Below are 26,774 nucleotides of genomic sequence, written 5' to 3' on the forward strand. Positions count from 1 at the left end.
TTAATTTTTTTTGTGTGTAACTGTCTTGTGTTTAGAGGAAAGAAAATGGAATATGGTCTCTCCCAAAGGAAGGAATGTGGAGTGTATGTTCTTGGCATTTTGAAAGTATTAAGCTTTGAGCTATGTGTTGATAAAGCAGGGTTCTTGGTCTCAGCATGTGATTTCACAAGGCTGGGATTTAAGGGAATGGGAAGTGTCTTCACATGTCCTTTCTCTTCTTGCCTATTTACTTTTCCTAAGTGTGTATATGATTATGGAAAATACCCTACTTTTTTTCCAAGTACATTGTCTTCTATTACACATAAACATTTTTGAAGAAATTATTATAAGTGGAATCTCCAAGAAGTGAGGACTTGTGTTGTATGCTTGTACAGTGTCATTTGGAGAACAGTTTGGATTTCCATGAATATTTGAAAAACAATAAAAATGATATGAAAATCTTTGTAGGTCTTATTTACATCAGTGCTGTCCAGTAGTACTTTCCAAGATGACAGAACTGTTCTGCATGTTGCTGTCCAGGACAGTGGCCACTAGCCACAAATGACTGTTCCTTTGAAATGTGGCTGGTGTGACTGACGAATGTAGGATTTCATTTAAAAATATTTTGGTAAAGTATTTTATTGTCACTTTATAATTATAGACTAATAGATTTTAATTTTGTTCACTTAATCTTTTCTTTTTAGGTAAATATATGCAGATGATGAACATTCTGAAGCCAATTGCCTTTGATGTCATCCATTTCATGTCTCAGCTATTTGATTATTATTTATATGCCATATATACCTTTTTTGGTCGGAATGATTCAGTAAGTCAACCTTTAAGGGGAAAGAACGTGTTTCTTTTAAATTTTGGGTTTTTTAAAATGTAAAGTTCAGTTTATTCCCTCTGTATAAAACATACAAATAGCATTATTTTGAAAGATTTTCATCAGAAATCCAACAAAATTATTGATACCAGCTTTCTGTCTGCCTAATTGCTTTATTTATACATTAATTTTAAGCTTTTATATGATAAACATAGTGTATGTTATTCAGAGTTTTGGCAGAAAAAGTACAGCATCTGTTTCTAACCTTGATGTTTCTGGCAGTGAAAGACGTGCTGGTTGCCTTATTTAAGTCTGGCCCGGTGTGTAACTACTCCACGGTAAATGAGACCGTTTAAATACTGGCCAACAACCTGAGCAGACACTACTACAATTGAAAATCTTTGAGCTGAACCATCTGCCTGCCACAGAATTAATGTTTCTGCTCCTTTTTGTATTGCTGCTCATACTGAGTTTATCTTTTTCTGCTCCTAAGGAGAACAAGCCAGTATTTGGCAGGTAACTGACCTGATATTTGAGGATTATTATGTAGTTCACCTGGATAGTTTATAGTTTTCTGTGCAAAAGCATGATGCTTTGTTCTATAAATATATCATAAAACTTTTCATATACTATATTTTGTATCTTTTAAAATGTGAGTTTTAATGGATCACTATATTCATCATGTACATACTCATATTTTTGCTGTGATTACAAGTATATAGAAGACATCTCTTAATATGGGACCTGAGTTTCCTGTGTTCTTAATTCTCCAAGTTTCCTTAGAAAGAATTATAATATAATCAGAGACAAAGCATTGATGCAGAATTTGTTACTATAAAATGTATAGGGTCCAGTACAAATAACGCCCCTTTTTTATTACAAAATTATAAGCATGTAATTCTATAACATTACAATATCACGCTCAAGCACACCATATAACATTTTAGGTGAAATGTTCAAATTAAAACTATAAATTATTACACCCATATTATAACCCTAACAACCACACTCAAAGAAGGCCTTACTTCTGCTGGACCCTGTATACTAATTCCTTATGATGAATTTGGAAACTCAAGATATAAATGTTAAAGATGAAGGGCATCCTAGAGTTTTAGCTAATTGTCAGAATCTTACAGTCTTCTAGATGAGTCTTCTGTCTCTGGGGCTATGCCTTTAGACTGGTGCTGGCCGAGAGAAAGTTGGCAGTGATGGGATGCGCTGCGCTTGCACTGTCACATGTGGTGGACACTAGCCACATGTGGCTGTTGAGCACTTGAAATTTGACTAGTGTGACTGGGGAACTAAAATTTTAAGTTGTATGTAATTTTATCTAATTCATCTTTATGTATAAGTAGCCAAACGTGGCTAGTGACTATCATATTGGCTAGAATAGTTCTGGACCACATCATTGATCAGATATGTTAAAATAGAGTCCTTTGGAAACTTTGGGGGACTAATTGTTTTTAGATGTGGCTTTCCAGTCGATTATATTCTAGCACAGATTTCTTTCCAGTGGGCTTCATTAGAACCTGAGAAAGTTAGCCAGGGTAGATTGTTAGGTGCGGATTATAAAATATGCTGCATGTTTAATTTAAAATCTGTTGTTTTAAAGAACACATTAATCTGATAATTGTTTTATGAAAAGCATTTTTAATCCTATAAGACTCAATAAAAGCTATTTCATTATAGTCAATTAGCTATAAATTCTAAGGTTACTATCTCTCATCTGCATGTTTACCTACATGTGATATTAGAAATAGTTTGTATTATATGAGTTCTGTATTTTCAGACAATTAGCTGTGAGATAGAATGTTCTCTTCTTAATCTGGGTGACTACCCATATGTCATATTAGAGACAGTTTGTATTATGAACCAATACAAAGTGTGCATATGAGTGAGTATATGTGAATAAATACAGCATTTACCCTTCCTCTTACTTGTACTTTTAAAGACTTTTCTATTATTAGATTATGCTTAGTAATAGTAGCTTTTAGTTACTATGCATTGAATATTAAATATAATCAATGTATTGAATGTGGAAAATATATATGTCTTTAATTAGAACAATCTGTAATTCAGACCTTATTATTTTTGATTTTTAAAAACTGAAGGAAACACTATTTAAAGCAAAACAGAGACTTTGTATCTCATAAAAAGGAATTTTTCTTTACAATTTGTATAAAAACTTCACCTTACTTTCTACCCATATTTTGCTTTGCTTAATTTTCATATACATTTAAAGTTTTTTTTTAATGTGGAGCATGGTTATATTCTTAACTAGCTACTTTAAATAAATTTTGGAACAACAATCTGAGTAAATGGCATAAATAAGCATATGCTGCAATATAATATTGAAGAGGTAGCTTTGACTTTCCTAAACAAGTCAACTTTTCAAGCCCATTAGAAATTCTAGAAGTTTCCATATTCAAATAAATAAATTACTCCAAATTGCTTGTTAGCTGTTGAGTCTTAGGTGGGCGGGATTAGAGCAGGAGTCGGGTAATTAGTAGAGTGATAAGAACAGACAGCTTGCTCCTGCTTCTTTCCCAGAAGAAAGTATATGAGTGAATTTACATAAGATGCTGGTTGTGGAAGAATAAACATCTGCTTCTCAGGGGTTCTAGAAAGTCATGGGCTGGAAGACCAGTGTGTGTGAGTTAAGCTAAGGGATTCCTTCTCTTCATAGCAGTTCCTCTTGAAGCTCCTGCTGTACGCTGACCTGGTTGTAACCGATGCTCGCTATGTATCTAATCCATCTGAGTGTACAATAGACTCATGGAACTGCTTTATCTCGCCCTGCCCCAGCCTTCCATTGTTTACCTCTTGAATTACATTTTCTTTGGTTCTTCCTGTTCACATTCTTTTGAGAAAACCATTCTGTAGCTTACCTTAACACAGTAGTAAGCACACAGTAGATTCTTAGGACACGTGGATTGATGTCCTGATTGTTTCTTATCCAAGTAAATCTTATGAGGGTTCTTACTTCACAACAGTTTGTGAGCCTCATTTATAGTTACAGTTCATTGATGGAACTCTTTCCTTGTAGAGAGTCTGTGACTCAGTATCTCAGCTTTTAAGAATGAATTAACTTACACTCATGGGTAGAATGTATGAAGACCTTTCTGGATGATACTTCCTCCAGAAAACAATGATAAAACGTGGGTGGTATACAAAGGGCAACTACCTGAAGTTCCTGGAGAGGAACCGGGGCTTAAGACTCTGATGGGGAGTTGATGCTAGCATGTATCAACGGGAAGCTATAAAAATAAATTACATCTCCATGGCCTTTACTCCAGGACTAACCGATGCCCACATGGCACACAGGTGGAGGCAAGCACAATAAAACCTGCAGTGTCAATGGATTGGGGAACCAGGAAAGTAAAACCAGGGTAAGAGAAAGTTCAGAACATAATGAGCCAGAGAGAGGATCCCAAATTCTGTCCACCTCTGAGTCTGACTAACCCACGAGCCCTGTTTATATGCAGCAGACTGACTGATGCTAAACAAAGAAAAGAATGTATCAACAGAGACTGAACTTGCTGTGTAAGAGACAGTTTGTAATTCACACACAGGCAAGAAAATTACACACTCAAAACAGGACAGAGTACTCATTGGAGAAAAAGAATGGAATCCAGAATCTCCAGGATCAGATTGATGGTGCACTCCAACTTTACCCAACATACAATGTATAGAACCAAAAAAGTGGACTACATCCTTATGTAAAAAGAAAGTCAGACTTGAAGTCAGACTAGTCTGACTTGAAGATGTTGGAACTAAGGGAAAAGGAATTTAAATGGACTATGATATCTTCAGTAAAGCAAGCAAACATATTTTAAATGCATGAATATCCCAGTAGAGAAATGAGAAGTTTTAATAGAAACAGTAATTTAAAAAAAGTGAAATCCTACAACTAAAAAGTACAACTTCACAATTTAAAAAAAAACTGAAAGTACTTAACAGCCAAATGGACATAATAGAAAAGAATTTGTGAACTTGAATCTAAACTAATAGAAATTATTCAGAATGAATATAGAGGAAAAAGAACTGTAAAACAAAAAGTGATCAAAGCCTTATGAACATGCTAAGTTATATCACATGGTTAAACGTACATGGAGCTTCAGGAGGAACTGCTATGAAGAGAAGGAATCCCCTGGAAGGGACCAGGATTTGATTAACAGCTGACTTCTCATGAAAACCTGTGGAGGTCAGAGGAGCACTAAGTAACACCTTTAAGGTACTGAAAGAAAAGAAAAAAGTGTCTAGAATTTTATATCCAACAAAAACACGATTTAAGAATGAAGGTGAAATTAAGACATTGTTGAATAGAAAGAAGAAATAAGCATTTGCCACCAACAGACAGGTAATACAAGAAACAGTGAAGGAAGTTTTCCAGGCCGAAGGAAGAAGATGCTGAGTGAGGACACGGGTCCTCAGAACGAAGAGTATTGGTTACAGAGACGACCTGCAGAAGTCCAAAAGATTATTTAAAAAAATTTTTCCACCTAGTTTCTTTATAAACAATATAGTTGTTTAAACTGAAATGCTAACACTGTTTTCTGGAGTTCATGATGTAAAAGTGCTCCGTTATTGATTATAACAAGGTATGTAGAGGGGTATGGACTTAATAAGATGACAAGATTTATGCATATTATGTAAAGCAGTACATTGGTAACAGTAAATAGCCTGTGAGAGGGTACTGTAATCCATAGGACAACAGTGAGAAATAGTACAAAGAACTTTAACTGTTTTTGACAACAGGAAAGTTAAAATATAATTCAAAAAAACTTGTGTGTTCGGAAAAGGCAGGAGAGGAGGAGCCAAGGAACTAAATAGAGCTAGTGTATAATAGTAGCTGTAAACCCAGCCAGCAACCACACTGAGTGTTAATGGACTAAACACTCAACAGGCAGAGATGGTCAGCATCTCTGTCAGGAGTGAAAACAAAGCCCATACTTAATAACAAAAGACACACCTTGCTTGAAAGCAAATGGATTGTAAAGATATGCCATGCAAACAGTGGTCATAAGGAGGCTACGTTAATATCAGATAAAATCAGTTTGAACAAAATGTATTATTACAGATAGATGGATTTATAATGACAGAAGAGTCAATTCAACTGAAACATAATGATAATAAATGTGTATGTGCCTAGTTACAGATTCTAGATAGATGGAGCAATGATTGACAGAATTCAAGAGAAAATGAAAAAAATTGAATGATAGCTAGAGCTTTTAGCACCATACAGTAACTAATAGGATAAATAGAAAATCATCTGTCTTCTAGCCGTGTCTTCCTGTGGCCTCTCCTCTGTTCTCGCGTGGAAGGAGAGCAGACGCTTTGGTGTCTCTTCTCATGAGGGTACTAATCCCAGTGAGGGAACCCCGCACCCTCATGACCTCATTGACCCTAATTATCTCCCAGAGGCTCTGGTTCCAAGTAGCACTGCACTGGGGTCTAGGTCTTCGCCATATGAATTGAGGGTGGAGGGGAACAGCAAACACTCAGTTCATGAAACGGAGCATCCAGAATTTGTGTACATTGCTTGTTAAAATGCAAAATGGCATAGCCACTTTGGAACACAATATGGCAGTACCTTATAAAGTTAAAAGTACATGCACTGGAAATTGCACTTCCACATGTTTACCACACAAAGTGTATGTCCACACAAAGGCTATGCATAAATATTCACAGTGGTACTATTCACGTAGCCCAAACTGCAACCCAGTATTCATTGACTGGTGAAAAAGTGAGCAGACTGTGCTGTGTCCACATTATAGAATACTAATTATTAAGAAATAAAAGAGCATGGAATACCAGTAGACTTACAACATGGGCGAATCCCAAAAGTATACTAAACAGAAGAAGGAAGTCAAACACAAAAGACTACATGCTGTATGATTGCATTTGTAAGGCATTTTATTTTTAAAGATTTATTTATTTTTAGAGAGAGGAAGGGAGAAAGGGAGGGAAACATCAGCATGTGGTTACCTCTTGTGTACTCCCTGCTGGGGACCCAGTCCGAAACCCAGGCATGTGCCCTGACTGGGAATTGAACTGGCAACCTTTTGGTTTGCAGGCTGGCGCTCAGGGCACTGAACCACACCAACCAGGGCCATTTATATGGAATTTTAGAAAAGGCAAAACTGCAAGGACAGAAAGCAGCTAAGCGGTTAAATAAAGGTGGTGTAGTTGCAGAAGTGCAGAAGGCACTTTTTAAAGTGAGGAAACGCTTCTATCTCGACAGTGGTTGCTGGTTTGCCAGGCTGTATACAATAACCAAAACTGATCCAGCTCTGCACTTAAAATGGCTGAATTTAACTATCTATAATACCTAATAAAAAAAGAAAATGAGCTGAGGTTAAAAAACCTAGTAAAATAGAATACAGAGTTCCCATCTAAAATTAGTTCATGTTTCGACTATCCCATGCCATCACACAGCTATTTGGGCTGGGGGCTTTCTAACCCATGTTGTGTAAGTGATGTCTTGTTCCTGTATTAGGGGAGGAAGCGATGGGGAATGATAGTATGTGTGTGTGCTTTGGTGTATACATACACACGCACATAATTTCTGTGATATTTTATAGTTCACTGTTAATAAAGTTTAAAGTTTATTGACTTATGCAGAATATTATTTTTTCCAGGTGTCTGTATGTATCTATGATTACCTTTAAATTAAATTTTTACTGTCAATTGAATCATCATTCAAGAAACCAACCTTTCATGTCTTGAGCACTCAAGTCTCACTTCTCGTTTATTTTCTTGAGTGCAGATTTTTATAAATGCTTTGGCTTTGTTATAGTGAAGAGAATTCTACACTGTGGAATGTTTACTAAAAAAAGTTTATTAATTTTTGAATGAAGATTTAGGCTGTCTCTAATTTGTGTTACATTAGCAACAGTACATTATTATGCTTCTACATAAATGTAACACTGGGTACTGTCTTTAAGTATCTGAAATCTGAAGTCTTCTTAACTAAAAATAACTTGTAGGAAAGAAATTCTGGTGAACTCTCTCCTGATACTTCATTAGACTAATAGACGTTGGTGTGACCTGTAAATGCATGTGTGTAAATAGTTCTTTTGTTCCCTTGACTAAGGTTTGACTTTTTTTGCTTGATGTTTTGGAATTTTGAAACAAAGTTTGGGCACCCTCTATAGGCTAAGTGAGGGAAAACTCATCAGGTTCTTCATTTTGGTTAGTTAGAACTTCTAACACTCACAAGGTTATCGCCACAGTGATAGCATGTCTTTTGTTTTCTTTTTCAGCTGGAATCAACAGGACTAGGCCTTAGTAGTAGTAGACTAAGAACAACTCTAAACAGAATACAAGAGAGCCTTATTGACATGGTAAGTAATCAATTGGAACCAATTCTTTGGGTTTATATACAGTAGAGATTAGCCATCTATGCAACTACTATGTGTCTACATGTAGACTGAGTGCCGGGGTGTTAGTGTCACACCAGGTGTTCAGGGGAAGTAAAGCGGAGGTTTCCTGTAGTCTGATTGGAGAGAGAAAACATGGAAGAACATGATAATCGGCAGTGGATCCAGTGCAAGTTCAAGAGAGGAGAGGTGTATGTGCAAATTTCGTGTCAGAGAATGACTAAAGAAGCAAGTGAGACTTGTGCTAGACTTTGGTGAACAGGCATGGGCTTCGTGGGAAAAAGAAGAAAGGGCATCCAGATTGAGGTTCAGAGGCTGAGCTGGGGCCTTGAGGTGGAGCAGGCCTGGCCCAGAGGTCGGCAGGTCTCCGTGACGGGCACTGGTATATGCTGGAGAGCTGCACTGCAGAGTGGTGAGGACCTTCTCATAAACGGCTTTGGAATTCCAGTCTGGGTTTAGTTGGTTATGTTGTGGGAAGTCTGGGCTTTTGACCATGTCACATGATGAAACGTGTTTTAAGAAGATAGGTTAAGGTTGTAAAACAAGGCTGATGCTCTGTAGTGTTTAAGCTGACACTACAGAGTTCTTGAGCATTTAAGAACATTTTTTTTTCTTGTGGTTGGTTACTGTAGCCAGAGATTTTTGTTGTTCATTATGTTTCTCTGCATTTACATTAACCCCAGGATTCCCCGAATTTTCCTTTGTTCCTTTACTTACCTAAACAAGCAGTCATTTTTCCTCTTTTCTTGTAAGCTCAGTATTATGTACATTCTTCTCTTAAGATGTTTTTATGAAGCAATGTAATCACTCAGTCTTTTAAGAAATACTTTTTGAAGTAATTGTTATATGCCAGGCATTTTTGTAGTGCTGGCAGTTCATCAGTGCACAAAAGAGGTAGTCCCTGTCTTCTTAGAACCGGTATTTTATTGGGGCAGAGAGACAGATGAACAAATACATAATATAGTGTCAGATACTTATATAGTCAGATACTTATATGTAATATAGTCTCAGATACATACTTAGTGCTAGGCCAAGAAGAAAATGAAGCTGAGTGATAGGATGGTGATCTTTGAGCAGAGAGGTGAATAAAGTGAGAGGCACATGCTGATATCTCAGGTGAGCACAGAAAATAACCTGAATCCATCTCATCATCTCCCTTATCATTTGGACATCTTTTTGCCTTGCACATACTTAGAAATATATACATATGAATGTGTATATATATTTTTATAGCACTTTGGCACACAGCATTTCTTCAGTAAATTTTTATAGTATAAATAAATAAATTTCAATCTGTAAGTTTTGTGTCTCCTGGCTTAACATGGCTTGTTTCCTTGGCGTTACCCATTTAATCCTGATCTTCATTTTCAGAGGCCAAAGCTCCTTTGACTCAGTCATCTTTTTTTTTTGTTTTGTCTCTAAAGTCCTTTGGCTTTCATCATTGGCAGTTATCTATGTTTTGATTTTGCTTATCCTTTTTTGATACTTTGTATAACCTTTACCATTAGATCTTTCTCTGTTGCTAAAGTTTTTCTTGTTTCTCACTAATGCCACTAGATTGTTGGGCTGTAATTTATCCCTAGAGTTATTCACTCTGATGTTACTGTCATCCCTGCTGGTTACTAATTTATGGCGGTCAAACTACAAGTCCAGATTTGACCCTTAAGGTATGGATTTAATGCCTCAGATTTTGCCATCTGAAGTAGTGAAATAGCATGATCTGGTAAATAATGGAACCACAGGGGCCCTTTGAGATGAGCTGCCGCCCATCTGCTGGTAACAGTGTATCCATAGTGTCTGCCTGACCAGTTCTGTGTTCACTGGATACACTTCTTCCTGAATACCATGGTGTAGTAGTTAGATTTAAAAATGTGTTTGTAAAAACCAGTTACACCTCCATTCCCAAATAAATATGTCTGTTTTTCTCTTTGGTACCTTGTCTCTTAAAGGTATCTTTTGTTTACATCCTTATTCTTCCAATCTCTTAAAGACAGCGCTTAGGATCAGAGGGCTGTGCAGTGATCCGGCTTCTGAGGTGTGCCGGCCTTTGGCTCTCTGCATGGTCCTTACTCCTGTGGAGGACAAGCCTCTGCAGCAGTACATCAGTTGTCCTGAAATTTTCCATTTGTTTTCAGTGTTTTGCATGTTAAGTTTTATACATACTGATAAGCATTGGTTTATTATTTTAGAAAATATATTTGTCATATACTAGGCCTTGATGTCGGGTTTTGGTGAGCTGGTGTATTCTTTTTCTTCACCCTGTTAATTTGCATCAAGATTGGCAGAAAATGTTAATTGATTTCTTGTTATTGAGTACCTTTGTTTGCTATTAATATATAGCTTAACCAATTTGGAACAACTAGATTGAAGTAGTATTTTTCCTTTTCTTTCTCATATGTGTTAGTCAAAATTTTAACAGTATGTTTTGTTATTTTATTTTTCCATATTTATCTTCTAAGCTTTGCTTAGCTGTGAAAAGCAAATAGAATCATTGTGTTCTTAAAGATGCCACCTAAAATCATTTATTATATGAGGTCAAGGAAACTAAGAAAATTTGTTTGACACATCAAGTGAAGTCTAAGAAAAAGGGTCTGATGAGGGGAGAGTAGAAAAGGGGCAGGCACAGGTGATAATGGCCCAGAAATGTGAGTGTTCACTGTCCACTTGGTGATGCTAAATGTTTGCTTAACACCTTTGGCCAACTTTCAGTCTTTGATAATAAAATATATTTTAAATTGGCCCATAAATATGAATTCTCTTAGTAGTAATAACTGGTGGCAGGAAAGGCTAAAAAAATAGGACATTCACTGTGAGGACAAAGTTTGATTAAGGTTTTATTTCTCAGTGTCTTCAAAAGGTTATATCCTTCCCTGATTTTACCGGCATGACTACAACACTGGTCCAAGTGAGCAGTAAGCACATGCCATTTACTTCTGTCAGCTTGACGTTTGTGTGGCTCTTGCTGTCTTCAAGCATTATTTCCCTAAATGTAAACATTGAATTTTAGCCTTTGAGCAGACAATTACCCTAATTTTTGTGCCTAAATACCAGTGTCAACTGGGAACAAAGGCAGGCATCCCAATGGAAACCTTTTGAAACGGGGGCCAGTCCAGCGGTCTCTGCAGGAATGATGTTGTGCAAGGACTGTGCGAGCAGGGAGGGGACTCGGCACGTTTGGATTGCAGGTGGTGAGGAGGTAGTTAGGTCCGTGCTTTTGGCTCGTCCGGCGACACCCACACGTAAACTACACTCCCCTCCGGCTACACATGAAGGCCTCTCTCTGCCTTCATCACTTCCAGTTCCACCCCCTCTTCTATCCCAGATCGACCAGTTAGTATCTAAATTCAAAGAAGCTTTTAATTTTATAAATATGTGTCTATATGGTGGTACCCGATCTTAAAAAAAGGAAATTCAGAGTAACTGTTGTTATAAATGTATGGTATTCATGTTATCCTAGAGCTATTTTGAGTGTGAGGTTGTACAATATTGGCAGAAAGTTCATGTCATTTTTTAAATTTATTTTTTTAATTAATTAATTTATTTTTAGAGAGAGGGGAAGGGAGGGAGAGAAAACATCAATGTGTGGTTGCCTCTCACATGCCCCACAGTGAGGAGCTGGCCTGCAACCCAGGCATGTGCCCTGGCTGGGAATCGAACCAGTGACTCTTTGGTTCGCTGTAGCCCACACTCAATCCACTGAGCTACACCAGCCAGGGCTCATGTCAGTTTTTGTTAGTTTAATTACACAACACTTGAAAAGGGTTCATGTTCGGTGCTTGAAAGGAGACTCTGTTGTACTTGAGGAATATAATGCTTCATAGAAGGAAGTTTATCGGTGCTCATCTCGTCTGTAGAGTGTTCGTATATACTGAGTGGCCGTCACTTCTGGTTGACCCTCTCCTTCCGCTGGGAACTCATAACCACCCGCAGCAACCCTTCGTGCTTACACTTCTGCCTGACTGCTCGTCAGGCATTTTTACCCCACCGGGGCCACCTTGGTAACCATATGCCCTCGCCTCCTCCCAATTCCTTTATTAGTTTTTCCTGTTTCACAGTTCTAGCTTCCCTCCCCATTCTTTGACTTGCTCTGAGATGGATATTCACAAACTAAGAAAACTAAAAATACAGAGTGCTGTAGGAGGTGTTAGAGATAGAAGGCAAAGAGCTCTGTGATGAGTGGACAAGACTCAGGTTACACAGTAGTTGGGTAGCTATCCCTTTTTTGTTGTTGTTAATTTTCACCTGAGGACATGCTTATTGATTTTAGAGGTGGAGAGGAACATCGATGGCTTACCTCTCATATACACCCAACCTGGGGCTGAACCTGCGACCCAGGCGTGTGCTGTGACTGGGCAGCAAGCCTGTGACCCTTTGGTTTATAGGACAATGCTCCAGCCGACTGAGCCACACCAGCCAGGGCTGGATAGCTATCTTTATTGTTTTTTTTCTCTCATTCACATTTTATTCTTTTTAAATTAAATTTATTGGGTGACATTGCTTAATAAAATTTTATAGTTTTCAAGTATACAATTCTGTGATACATCGTCTGTATATTGCATTGTGTGTTTACCACCCAAAGTCAAATCTTCCATCATCGTATATTTGACTGCCCCATCATCCCCCTTTTTTCTGGTAACCACCATGCTGTTATCTGTGTCTATTAATTTTTGTTTGTTTTCTCGTTTGTTCATTTGTTGTTCATACTGAATTCCTAAGTACTTTGTGGAAGACCAGTGGTCCCTCTAGTGTAGGAGGCAGATGGAGAATAAATGAATATCTCATTTAGTGTTAGATTGTGTTAAGAGGAAGAACTAGGAAAGAAGGGTGGAAAAAGGAGAAAAGCGTGTGATTTTGCTTAGGTGATCGGAGAAGGCCTCTCTGAGAAGGTGACATTGAAGCAGATCCCTGAAGGAAGAGTAGGGAAGTGAGCGAGAGTTTATTTATTCTGCAAACATTTATTTAGTGTCTGTTGATCAGACACATGAGGCCAGGCACTTTCTGAGAGTTCAGGATACAACTTGGGTAACAAAGGGGAATAAGATAAAACTCTCTACCCATATGCAGCTCATTTTCTAGTAGGGAGGAGATATTTTGGGGAAAAACGTTTCAGTTGAGGGAACATGCAAAGACTTTGAGGTGGGACGATAATGGGCCTATTCTAGCAACAGCAAAGAGGCCAAAATAGTCAGAAGGAAGTCAGCAAGGCGGTAGTGATAGAGGAAGCCAGAGCCTAGATTGTGTGGAGCCTTTGTATTTTACTCCAAGGCAGGCAGGAAGCCATTGAAGAGCTTTAAGCAGAATTGACATGATCCAAGGCAAATATTTAAAAGAAAGAATGACTTTGGCTGCAGTGTGTAACTGACAGATGAGGTGGCTTCTACCAAAGAGTTAGTGGAGGAGGTACTGAGACGAGGTGGCCAGTCTGGAAGATGAAGAGTCAACATCCACCCGGATTCAGTATCACAAGCAACCAGTTGGTAACAAACAGTATGTGGTTTTGTGATTTTTCTTTTTCAGAAATAGGGTGATGCTTTTCCTTTTTTAGTAGGAGGAAGTAAATAAAGGAACTGCAACATTTATTAACTGGCACTGTTCCCTCACCCCTATGCTCCCTAGAGAAGCACAGTTGTCCCCCAAGCAACGAAAGATTGATTAGAGATTGAAAAGGGACAGTATCTTTTAGGAAGATAGGGTATGGAAAAGAAGTAATGAAGAATAAAACCATTTTCTAACTCGAAAGGTTTTATAATGTTTTATTTTCATGTTGCTAAATTTGTAAACCTAAGTTATACTCCGGAGTCCAGTGCATTTGATGTCTCTTTTATTCATAAGGAAATCGTCAGTGATCTATGACTGTGTAGTGTATTTAAAAAGTAATCTAGATTTACATTTTAGATTTTTTTATGTGTCTAATTTTTGTGCTTTAATTTTCTTTGAGGATCTTTTAAAGCTCCACACACCCTGCTTTTGGGGGCATCCCTTTCTCTTACTCCCATTAACCATCCTCCTTCTCGTCAGTAATCTGTCCCCAACAGACACGGTGCAGCTGGTTGTGTTGCAGTTAATGACTTCATTCTAACCCTGCATCCTTTAAGTTATACCCAAGTTGCCTTGATTAGGTTCAGGTGTGAAATGGTTACTCACACCATGCCAATGTAGTTCTCAAGAAGCAATCTCCTCTTCCTCATTACAAGTTCTTGAAGGGCATCTCACTGTGGTCTCTATGAAATACCTCTCAGGTCATGGACTCCTCAGGTTAGCCACTTCCGGTCATGCTCAGACAGCAGCAGATAGAGTTGGATCGTTTTCACTTTGTATAGAAAGGAAAGTTCCAGTAGTTAGGAAATGTAAGGGGTGGTGGGGAAGAACAGGAACCAGATGTAATTAATGCATGTCTGAGCATGGGTTAATTATAGCTCCGGTTTGGTAAAATCACATGGTTTATTGCTATTAGAATTGCTGTTGCAGACTGTGCCTGAACATGTGTTGTATTTTCAGGAAGTTTCAGCCGATCCCACTGCCACACTCACAGCAGCAGAAGAGAGAAAGGAGAAGGTACCTAGCCCACACCTCAGTCACCTAGTGGTTTTGACATCTGGGGACACCTTGTACGGGCTGGCGGAAAGAGTGGTAGCCACAGAGTCCTTGTAAGTTGTGAAAAGCGGTTGCTTTGCCATTGAATATTTAAGAAAGGTTATTAAAGTAAGCACTGCATAATTAGACTTCTGGCTCTATCTATACAAATTCCACTTCTAAATACTAGTTACATATTTGAGAAGTACATCCTAAAATAGATTAGCAGTGGGTTTTTAAAACTGCATGGTTGGTTCTCAGTTATAGAAATGGAAGGAGGGAAATCTTTTAAGTTTTCTCTTGCTTTAAGTGAAACTTTAAAAAATCATGTTATAATATATGTTCTATTTTCGTACTGAGTTGCAATTCTGGAGAAACTGTAGTTACATTGTCAGTTTAGTGTTAAGCATAGTCAACCCTTGCCATCAGCACAAGTGCTTCCTGACCTTTATAAATCTCCCAGTTCTTAATACAATTGAAGCATGTAACTTCTTTATCAAATGTAGCCAATTACAACTTAAGAATTTCCATGTAGATAACAAAAGATAGAGGGAAACAGTGCAGCCGGCAGTCTTCCAGCTGAAGGACTCTTACTCCTGCACACAGGCTTCCTGACCTGCAGCCCACGTGTCTGTGTCTCAGCCAGTTTAGTCTGTCACATGTCACGAATGTTTGGACAACTTCTGAAAAGTGTTAGAACTAAATTTGTGAATTCACAGGTCTGTTGTATATAATTAAATGGGATCTTGAAAAGCAATCCTTTCAGATCTTTGCAGTCTTCTATGTTATCTGTGGTCCTATCTTAACTGGGAAAGCAGTGTAGCTCTACAGCTTGGTATCCAGTTAGCTTTCTCGGAGTCACCCTTCTTCCATCGCAGCTCACGTGCAGTGATAAGCTCAGCGTTAATTTTCGTGTAGATGAGCGTGTCAAGAGACAGTTCATTAAGGTGGAAAATAATTTTAATTGTTAAACTTCTGCTTAGAGATCTTAAAGATTACTTATACAAAAGTATTGGCAGGCTCTAAATTCTGTGCTTTGTTTATGAGGTGGGTTATTTATTCCCTTCAGGGTATTCTTGGCCGAACAGTTTGAGTTCCTCCAGCCGCACCTGGATGCCGTGATGCCTGCAGTCAAAAAGCCCTTCCTCCAGCAGTTTTACTCTCAGGTCAGAGGTGGTCAGTCTTGAGTGTCATTTCACTGTGGGCAAGATAAGACTGTCACACGTTATTTAGGTGTTTTCTTTTTTTAAACTAGTGATCAGTCTCTAAGTCCCAGGAGAGCTAGAGTAGAATATTTGTTTATTCACTCCTGAATTCCTGTGTTAAATACTTCCTGAGACTTTCGGTGCAGTGAGAGAGAAGGCCAATTTATTTAAAGTATAAGAAGGGAACAGCAGCAGTGGCAGGGCTTGTAACCTTGACTGCATGCGTAGAGGGGGTGTGGTTGGAAGCAGGCCGTCTAGAAAGGCTTGCCTGGGGGGAGTGGTGTTTAAATTGGCCAGCCAGCTGAATGGGGAGTATGTTCAAGTTAAGGGAAGGACTTCTACAGAGAGCAGCAGGTGAGGGAAGCACAGTGTGCTGAGCAGCTGAGAGCAAGCCAGCTTGTCAGAGCAGGGCAGGGGGCTGGTGGAGGGATAAGCAGTGCTCTCGGCCAGGGGTTGGGCTTTATTCCAGGGGTGCTGGAAAGCCACTGCAGGACTTGAACCAGGCGAGCAGCATGGCCAGGTGCGTGTTTCGGAGGGTGTGCTTTGGAGGCAGTGTGAAGAACGGGCTTCACATGGCAAGGCTAGAGGCCTGGGAACTGGCTTGAGGGCCCTTACAGAAATAGTCAAGAACGATGGAACCCTGAGGTGGGGGAGTAAGGGCCGAAATGGAGAGAAGCATTTTCTAGTCTCCAAGAAAATCTGTGGTTCCTTTAAAGTTGTGGTGTCTGGGTCCTCAAGTTTATTGAGTGTCTCAAAATTATGTTTTGAGTAAGAGTTTTGCCCTTGGATTACAGTATTTTCATAATATAAATCTGCAAATGAATAGTTTTATTTTCAGGTATCATATATACTAGAAATAGGAGCTATTAAAATATTCTTCATAACTCTGATACTTTTAGAAAACATTCCTTGTTTATTTCTGTGAAATTTATTTCAGACAGTCTCAACTGCCAGTGAACTACGCAAACCAATTTACTGGATTGTAGCCGGGAAAGCCATCGATTACGAACAGATGCTGCTCCTGATGGCAAACGTGAAATGGGACGTAAAGGAAATTATGTCGCAGCACAACATCTATGTGGATGCATTGCTAAAGGCAAGTGCTCTGGGAAACATCTTGGCTGAAGACCATGCTACTAAGAACTGTTCCCACGGTTGCCGTAGCTCTAAAGTAGTGAGGTTGTAGTTTGCACTGTTACCACGTTGTGAGCATCATGATATTCAAGTTCCTGCATTGGACTATACTCATTTTCCAAATTGTGTTTCTTTAGACTCAAGGATACTTTGTAGCTTTTTGTCTTGCTCACTGGTTTTCCACTTTGGGTTGGAGTTTGAGTGGCATGTCTTGACTGACCGTCATACTATGTAATCTCAGTAGCCACGACTGTTAAGACAAGAAGATAGTTCTACAGTTGTGTGTGTTCATTATCAAGAGACCATACTGTACATCTGATTGTTTTAGGTTGTTTTTTTTCCAGAAATCACATTACCATTGCATTTAATGATTTACATTTATCAGTTTTTCTGAAAAGAATTATAGTGACTGTTTGAAGATCTCTGCCTCATGAGATGTTTATAGATTGCCTGACATTCCCAGTGCTGTTCTAGGTGCTGGCAATGTAGTCACAAATTAAGGAATTTATGTGCCCCGAAAACACAAATTACCAGAAGAGGAATAGAGAGTGGCAGGGCGTGAGTGGAGGGGGAATCTCATGTGGTTACCTGTGCCCAGGACTCCAGTAATGTGAGAATTGAGGAGAGGCCTGAAGGCAGTGAGGATATGAACTGCGTGGATGCCTGAGGCGAGGGAAGAGCATCTGAGAGAATGAAAACCAGCTTTCAGACAGATTCTGTCTTTCATATTCATCAGTGAAAATAAAATTGGCCCTTCTTAAGCTCCTGAGTTTATTTACACAAACATTTTACCTGCTTCCAAGGCAAATAGCCTGGGACACTTGGGAACCAGCAAACAAAGCCAGAGATCAAAACAGAGAGAGCAGTGGCATTCATCCTGTGTGCCAGCTCCCAGCAGTGTAGGGCCCCTTCCCAGGGCCGGGTCAGAGTCTGAGGGTGCGAGATCAGGTAGCAGCATCTCAGGGTTGTTGGGAGACCTGAGGGGCAAGGGACAGACAGCAAGAGCGCTCTGTGATTTGCCACCCTGGAAGACCTTTGGTTACTGGAGCACCCAGGGGATTTCAGGTGAGAATTTTCATTTGGAATGTAAAAGATAAATGCAATCCACACATAACCACACACTGTCTTTTTTGGAAAGTTGATTCTGTTTTTATGACATGCTGCCATGGTACTCGTAGGGTACAAGAGAAAAAGAGACTCCTGCACTCAGTGACTGTTCATACCAGAAGGAGGCTGCTTGCTTCAGTTACTCTTAATTCCAAGAAACAGTAATACTGCATTCTAAGAACATTGTAAGAAAGAACCAGTGCTATTCAGATTAGTAACCTGAATCCAGTTTTAGCAGCTTAAAACTTTTTTTTTTTAATATTAAATTTTATTTAGTTACTTTTCAGTACATTCTCCCCCCCCCTCCCCCCACCCCCCCCCCCCCCCCTCCCTCTCCCTCCCCCCTCTATTATTCTTTACTTCCTGCAAAGTAGATCATAGTACCTAATCTATTTCACCATAATGCTTTCCAGTTCCATCCATGTTGTTGCAAAAGGTAGTAGCTCCTTCTTTCTCTCTGCTGCATAAAATTCCATGGTGTAAACTTTTACAAGTTTTGTTCCATTACTTTTCCAAGTTCAAACCAGTAGGTAAAAGGCACTATGCACTGTTGCCTCAAAAGAACCTAAGTAAATGAAATGGTTTTAGTATTCATTTACCAACAAGCATTCTTGCACATGAATTTAGCAATGAATAGAATGATGTTTTATATAGTCAGCATATACTTTTATCTTTAAAGTATTAAGGAAAACTCTCGACACCCGAAGCGGGGTTTCCTGTGGGAAACGTGTACAGCAGCAAATGCTCTGCTGCACCAGGGCCATGAAGTGACGCTGAGGCGCAGTTACGTGTTTAACTTTTATTTTCGAAACTGGCTTTAGTGTGTTGAAGATGCACTTCTTTTTCATGAATAACTGAAAGCAATTAACTATAAAAATAAAGAATAAAAAAGTTGTAACTTAGGAAGTGGCAAAGGATAACGTAATTGTGTGGTAGCTTGACTGGCGATGATCAAATTAGACTTTTTCTTCCCGTGTGGTGTTAGAAAACTTGAGCGCACGTCAATCTCGACTTGGTAAGCTCTGTGTCCCTTCTCTGTGGAGGACAGGGAAGGAAAAAAGGGTCATTTTAAGCCTCCTTAAATTTTGAAATATATTGTCAAGCAAAGATCAGTAGCATTTACTTTTGTAAATGATCATATTTAGATGTTAATAGTCCAGGGAAAGCAGAAATACAAGCACAGCCATTGAGGGGTGAACCATCTGCCACTTTTATGTAATTTGAATTGTCTAAATTAATTACATATATTTTTATTTTTAGTAAAGTGTGATCATAAAAGTTACTAATAAGTAATAAAATTTTCAGTTTTCTATAGGTAATAGAAAATATTGCTTCATTCATCTTACTAAAATTTGCCATTATTATGTGACTTTTAAATCTGTTCCTATATAATAATTTATTTACTTTGAAAAAATATGTAGGAAAGAGAATAACTTATCAGATTGCTCTCTAAGGAATCAAGATAGCCACAAATTACAAGTAGTTCACTTGGAATTGAAGGGTTATTAAAACATTTTTTTTAAACTGGGTCTCTTGAAGATATTTTAGAAACAGATTATTCAGGTCCATTAATCCATAACCGACAGTCACAGAAAAATATGAGACATAAAGACATTTGAACATTGTCGGCATCATTAATCAGTTGATGACGGCTCCTTGGAGATGAAATGTATGTACCTACTGTGTATTACAGCATAATTTAAACAATATGAAGGTTTTTTTAAAGTACATCAAATTGAATAAATTTGGCATTATCTTTTTGCTTGGTTTGATTCTTAGTGTTGTTAAATCTTTTTTTTTTTTTTGGCCACTAAGATGGAAAGCGATGTGGCATTACAATTATATTCACATACAGCCATGACTTTTGTCGTCGTAGGAATTTGAGCAGTTTAACAGGAGGCTCAGTGAGGTTTCTAAGAGAGTTCGGATACCCTTGCCCGTGTCTAATATACTTTGGGAACACTGTATACGACTGGCCAACAGAACCATTGTGGAAGGGTAAGTGTTCCGTGAAAGTGTTACCTGATTCCTCAGTGGTACATCCTGATGTATGAATAACGTGACCTGTTCTCACTAACGGGTGCAGACGGTCAGGTGGAGATAGCGACAGATAGCAGGTGCCTCCATAGTGCCTTAGGTCAGACTTGGGAGTACCCTTAGCCCTGCTGTGCCGCCTCCGCCCGCGCTCTCTTTCCTTGCTGGTGACCTGGAGCCAGCCCATCGGAGGGTGAGGGGTGCAGCAGCTAATGGTTCTCCGAAAGTTAAACTAGTACTCACCGTTACTATCTAGTGATATGATTATTCATAACACTTATTGAGCACTGTGTCATTCACTGAACCAAGGACTTACAGGATTATATTATGCAACCTTACCACAAGCTCGCTTTGATAGTGCTGCTGTTCTCTCTGTTATGTCAGTGAGGATACCTGGCCTCAAAGTTGAGGCTTGAACAGGTTAAATAACTTGTCCGAGTTCACAGTTAATTTTATTATTAATTTTAATAAAAAATTAAAATTTTAAATAATTTTTAAATGTTTAATTTTAATTAATTTATTAATTTTTTATTTATTGAGAGTATTCCCGTTTTATTTTATTTTTTCCAGTTGCATTTGACAGCCAATATTGTGTTCATTTCATGTGTGCAGCATAGTGGTTGGACATTTATGTAATTTACAGACTGGTCCCCTGACAAGTTCATGGGCTTTAAATACAGAGAAGGCTTATGAACTCCTGATTTTCTGATGGCAAAGTCGGTCCTCAGAGCCACTATACCACTGTTAATAATATCTTTATTATGCCATAGTGAACTGTATAACTCTTTCCTGTGTTGATTTTGAAGATATGTCACTTACTCAGAGACTCTGCTTCCTGTGCCCATAACATCTAGAACACAAATGAGAGTCAGTAGCACATTTGAAGTGTTCCTTACAGCAAACTACCTTGTCAAAGCCCATTCAGAGTGATCTAGAAGTACAGATCAGTTGGATTTTCACACATTATTTATCTGATTTCTCTTCAGTTCTTATCAGTTACAAAAAGAATGCATTAGGAAGTGACAAGGTGACAGGGACAAGCTGACCGCAGTCAGGTGCTCTGGTTTGAAGTCAGCAGTGGTAGAAGTCACAGATGATTCCGTGTCAACAGTCCTGATGGGAAAGTCTTTTTAAAACTTGTTGATTACTATTTTTTAGAATCTCACCCAAGGGTATGTTTTCATTGATTTTTTTTTTTTTTAAGAGAGAGACAGATCTTTGATGTGAGATAGAAACACTGAAACACTGATCCCATACACTCTCCGACTGGGGATTGAACCTGCAGCCTAGAGTATAAGCCCCGACCAGGGATCAAACCCACAGCCCTCTGGTGTAGGGGACTCCAGCCAGCTGAGCAAGGGCAAAAAGTACTTTTAATGGATTTGTTTAAGGAAGTAGAAAATGAATAATAAATGTTATATTTCTGTATAAACACTTAATTGTTTTCACTTTTATGTTTAACAATCATTTAATCACTTTAAATAGTGTAAGTTTAGTCTTCTTGAAACTTTCCTTAGGGGAAGTATCTCATTCCTTAGCGTGGGAATCTTAGCGTTTTACGCGACTAATTTATACGACTAAGAACGAGACACTAATGAGTAATGTATGGGAGAATGGATGCATTCACTCTTATTACTGTCAGCCTTAGAACACACAGTTTCTCAGCAATGTGTGAGACCAAAATCAGTCCATTCAGTGTTTTATTGTCAGATGTGTGTGTACACTTTCTGTGCTTATATGCTCACACATTTTTCAGGGTTGAAGAATATTGATGGGAGAATTATTTCATTTGTTTTTTCTGTATTGAGTAGTTACAATGTTGAGCAATTTTATGAAACTAAGATTACTTAGAAGTATTTATAGCTTAGTTTTAGAAATAATTCTTGGCAGCTAGATTAACCGGAATATCAGTTTAATTTTTTTTGTAGGTGATTATATTATTATTATCTTTTCTAATCCTCCCCTGAGGATATGTTTATAGATTCAGATGGGGGCGGGCATTGATGTGAGAGAGAAACATCAGATCAGTTGCCTCCTCTGTGTACCCCAACCTGTGGATCCAACCCACGATGTAGGTATGTGCCCTGCCTGGGAATTGAACCCTCAACCTTTAGGTGCGTAGGACATTGCTCCAACCAACCGAGTCACTCAGCCAGGGTGCAAGTGATTATGCTAATTGAATGTGGAGAACAGCAAAGAACCTTAGAAGTTGTTTAGTCTCTTAGCTCTGGAAGTGAGGAAACTGAGGCCCAGAAGATAAAATGACTGTTGGGTGACAAGACCTGATTCAAGGCTCATGTGCATTTCCCCTGTAAATGGTAAATTTGTCCAGTTTGGGATTAGAGAAAAGTTTAAGTACCTAAAGATTTCTTTTTCTAACATTCCATCATTTGTTGTTTTTATTGTGTATCTTAGATATGCCAATGTCAAGAAGTGTAGTAATGAGGGTCGTGCCTTGATGCAGTTGGATTTTCAACAGTTTTTAATGAAACTTGAAAAGCTAACAGATATTAGACCCATCCCTGACAAAGAATTCGTGGAGACCTACATTAAAGCCTACTACCTGACCGAGAATGACATGGAGCGCTGGATCAAAGAGCACAGGGTGAGAGCTGCAAGGCCGTCGATTAAGTTTTTCCTTTGTTCTTTTTGTCTGGTATGTGACGCAGTTCAAAGTCACGAGAGTGAAATACAAACGTTTGCTTTTTGAGCATGAACTACTTAGGCCATGCCTTTATCGTGTTCACACTGTGTCCATGCAATGCCCTTTGCCTAATGAAATCTTTTAAGGTCTTCGTGAGCTGTTAACAGTAATTATCTAGAAAGATAGCCCGAGTCTGCAGGTTAGCTGTATTTATCCTGCAGCTGTTGTAGGGAAAAGCTGAAGTTGGTTAACATCAGGATGCAGCAACATGTAGATGATTGACAAAGCTGTAACTTAAACCTTATAGCTCCACAGTGAACGGGTTAGTGACATCCTGAACTCGCATGTAGTGGTGACGATTGAGTATATTAATATTAAATGGCTCACTGTAACTTCATCCTCCATTAGATTTTGCCTTAAGTGCAGATGAGATTATTTTTATTTTATGTGTATATAATAAGGGTCTGGCACAAATAACACTCCTTTATTACAAAATCATAAGCATGTAATTCTGTAACATAACAATATTATACTCAAGCACATCATATGACATTGTAGGTGAAATATTCAAATTAAAGCTATACATTATTCTACCCATATGATTACCCTACCAACCACACTCAAGCAGGCCTTACTTCTGCTGGACCCTGTAGATAAGTAGAGAAAAGTATAATTTATTAAGTGTTATTTAAGTTGCTGAAGTTTTGATACAGTTCAAATCAACGTATGTCACCAGAACACTAAATGGGGGGCTTTTCTGTATGATTGTTACAGCATTTGACTAGATAGACAGTATGTGAACACACATTTAATGAAAGTGTGGGGGTGTTACACTTTTACCACATCTTATTTCTTCAATAACTAGAGTTCACATTTATTTATGCTATAAACATCATCAGTAAAGGCTATGTAAGTTTTTATTTTATTTGACTGGGTATGGACAGAAGGAATTACTTATATTTATTTTATTGGGCTCAGCCTTTCTGGTTTCAACATTTAGAAAAATGAAATGATTATTAGCCTGGACCATTAGCCTTAGTCTTTTGTATAATACACGCACCCACTGGTAAGTCAGTTTCGGATCTCTCAGAGCAAAGCAGGAATGTACATGCTATTTTCTTTTTTCATTAATTATTTTATTGCTCAAATACAGTTGTCTGCGTTTACCTCAACCTTTATAGTTGTTCCTGAAAACCTTTTCCTCCTTCCCTCCCATTATCCCCTCCCACCTCCCCTCTGGTTACTGTCAGATTGTTCTTAACTTCAATGTCTCTGGTTATATTTTGCTTGCTTATTTGTTTTGTTGATTAGTTTCCACTTAAAGGTGAGATCATATGGTATTTGTCTTTCACCACCTGGCATATTTCACTTGGCATAATGCTATTTTCAATAATTTCAGAATTGAGAAAAATGTCACCACTGTAGTCCCACTGACCTCCGACCTTTGAGAACCAGAAGGCCAAGCCAGGTGCAGACGGGCTGCTGAGTGTTGTTAAGATCTGTTTAGCAAAATAAGCTGTAACTACTTCAGGGTTAGCCCTGAGGAAGGAGTTTGGGGAAAAGTGTCAAGGAGCTGAGGAGCAGAAGCATCAGCTCTTAGATGCCCATTATTGGATGCAAGAATGATGCCCACTTGATGTTTTCCTAAAATGTTTAGTTGGGTATTTTGGAAGAGCTTTAACTAATTGATGTTTGTGATTCAGTGAAAATTTCCCAGCAAGGGACTGTCCTGTCTTAAAGGGAACTCCAGTTCCCTAGTGTCTAGTCCGGTGCTGGGCGACAGTTGTACTCGCTCGGTGCTGGCTGGTTACTTAAGAGTGTTCACCAGGTGTGGGCAGGTGCTCTCGGAGGTCAGGCACACAGCCTGAGTAGTTTGCTGAGTTTTTACAATGAACTCTTTCTTATATTTTGAAATTGCACTATCTTTAGTGGTTACAACCAGTGAAGATGTGTTCTTCTCTTATTAGCTAGCCACCCTCTCTCCATGTTTGAACTCTTGATGTTCAGCCTCCAGAACCACATCAATGAGCAAAACGTTCTGTTGAGTCCCTGTTCTTTCTCATCCTAGTAACTCGTTATCTGAAATTCAGAAACCAAATAGATTTGTGCATACAAAGTACTTGTAGTCTTAATTTTACTTACTAGCTACCAATGAAAATATGAGAGTTCAAAAACCAGTAGCCCTTTGATCTTTGTTACCTTATTCATTTATTGTATCTGAGAAGAGTAGTGGCTCTGTGAGTGGAAATTTTTGTCTTTTCTGTACAATGTAGACAAAATGGGGAGTATTGGAAGATACTTAATCACTGGCATTTTGAACATTTGAAATGCCAGTGTATATTGATGATAATAAAGACTGTCACAGAAATAAGTATAAAGTGTATGATCTTAAACTTAACCAGAGGCATAGGCATGTCTGATTATCGACCATGTGATAAAGCTTCCAGTCCTTCCGGTTGCAAATGTGTGCCCCGGTGTCCTTACTCCCTGCTGTTACAGCTCAGTCAGCAGCTTGTCTGTCGTGTCGCCACTGTGATGTCCGCGGCGTGTCCCTGGTTTGCAGTGCTGCATTTGTCATCTGCTGAGACTGAAAGTCTGTCTGTCCTCTCATTGTGGTGATCCGGTGCATGTCTTGCAGGGTACTGAGTTTGGGTCTTCTCTTTTTTGAGCAGGAGTATTCAACGAAGCAGCTGACCAATCTGGTAAATGTCTGCCTGGGATCCCATATTAATAAAAAAGCAAGACAGAGACTTCTGGCAGCTATAGATGATATAGACAGACCCAAAAGATAATGAACACAGTTCTTCTTCCTCAATGCCACTGATCTTCTCTCAACATACATGACGTGAAAAGCCAATTCTTCATGCCCTCCTGACAACTGTCTGCTAAGGACACTTCGTGCATGTCCCCCCCAACTGGCAAGTGGGAGCCGCTGGAGTTGTGTGGTGTTCTGGCATGACTTGTCAGTGCTCTGGTCTCCCCTCCTCGGCTTCGGGTCTCATGTGTTGTGTTCCTTTCCTGAAGAGATACTGTTGCCTTGTTATAACTATTGTTACATGATTACCGTTGTACATTTTACCGAAGAATGGGCTGGAAGTATACAATTGCAGGGGACTGTGGCAATATATTCATAGACAGTTTTTGGAGGATGAATTTATGTTGACATTTTTCTACCCTCAGACTTGGTTCTTAATAATAATAATATTATTATAATAATATTAGAGGGTTAATGTACAGTATCTTCTAATTATGAGCACTGCATGAGAATTGAGAAGTACATGTAAGCAAATAGTTGAAAAATCAGTACCTTTTCTGTTTTCAAATGTGGAAATTTGTCAGGTTTCATTTGGCTATAATACAGTGATCATAAGTGATAAAATTTAATAAACACTATACTCCAACATGACCAGCGTACGTGAGACTGTGTTTTGATACTTTTCCACGGCAGGCAGATTTCATGAAAGTACAGTGGCATTTTCTTTACATGTTCTAATTTTAGTCATACATCCTGAAACCAGTTGTAAAAAGGGATTTCGTAATGTATACCTTTTCAGTGCCTGAACAGCATGCAGAGTAGTGATTGTGGAATTTATTTAAAAATATGGAACATTTTTGACATGAGCTTTGTTCTCTTTCAATTCAACTTTTATCTTAGAACAGCAATACCTGTCTTAGCTGGCTCGGTGAAAGAACTTCCTGTTATTCAAATGTGAGTATAGGGTCATTTGTTTGCCTTCCTTAAATATCTGCTTCGTATGACAAATGTCATAATGTGAAGTTAGCCAGTGGCAGTGTTTGGGACTCAGAACTGTGTCCTGTTCCTCTAAACTTTGCTTTGGGGTCAGGGTTCCCTACCAGCACACCAGGGTTGGCAAAAGTAGATTTATAGT

At 38.7% G+C, this 26,774-nt stretch overlaps 1 protein-coding gene across 1 annotated transcript in view; it reads left to right on the plus strand.

The window, feature by feature from the left end:
* The window catches only part of VPS50 (VPS50 subunit of EARP/GARPII complex), a 115,476-nt gene extending 89,186 nt beyond the window's left edge, over window positions 1–26,290 (plus strand). Inside the window, exons 21-28 of the mRNA XM_053655064.1 lie at window positions 684–805; window positions 8,071–8,151; window positions 14,686–14,834; window positions 15,830–15,926; window positions 16,903–17,061; window positions 20,083–20,204; window positions 22,656–22,845; window positions 25,557–26,290. Coding sequence (XP_053511039.1) covers window positions 684–805; window positions 8,071–8,151; window positions 14,686–14,834; window positions 15,830–15,926; window positions 16,903–17,061; window positions 20,083–20,204; window positions 22,656–22,845; window positions 25,557–25,676 — 1,040 coding nt within the window. The 3' untranslated portion in view covers window positions 25,677–26,290. The remainder of the gene's footprint in view (window positions 1–683; window positions 806–8,070; window positions 8,152–14,685; window positions 14,835–15,829; window positions 15,927–16,902; window positions 17,062–20,082; window positions 20,205–22,655; window positions 22,846–25,556) is intronic.
* Window positions 26,291–26,774: the final 484 nt, after the last annotated feature.

The sequence above is a fragment of the Artibeus jamaicensis genome, unplaced genomic scaffold, assembly GCF_021234435.1.
Source record: "Artibeus jamaicensis isolate MK-2021 breed Jamaican fruit bat unplaced genomic scaffold, CSHL_Jam_final contig_923, whole genome shotgun sequence".
Lineage (NCBI taxonomy): Eukaryota > Metazoa > Chordata > Mammalia > Chiroptera > Phyllostomidae > Artibeus > Artibeus jamaicensis.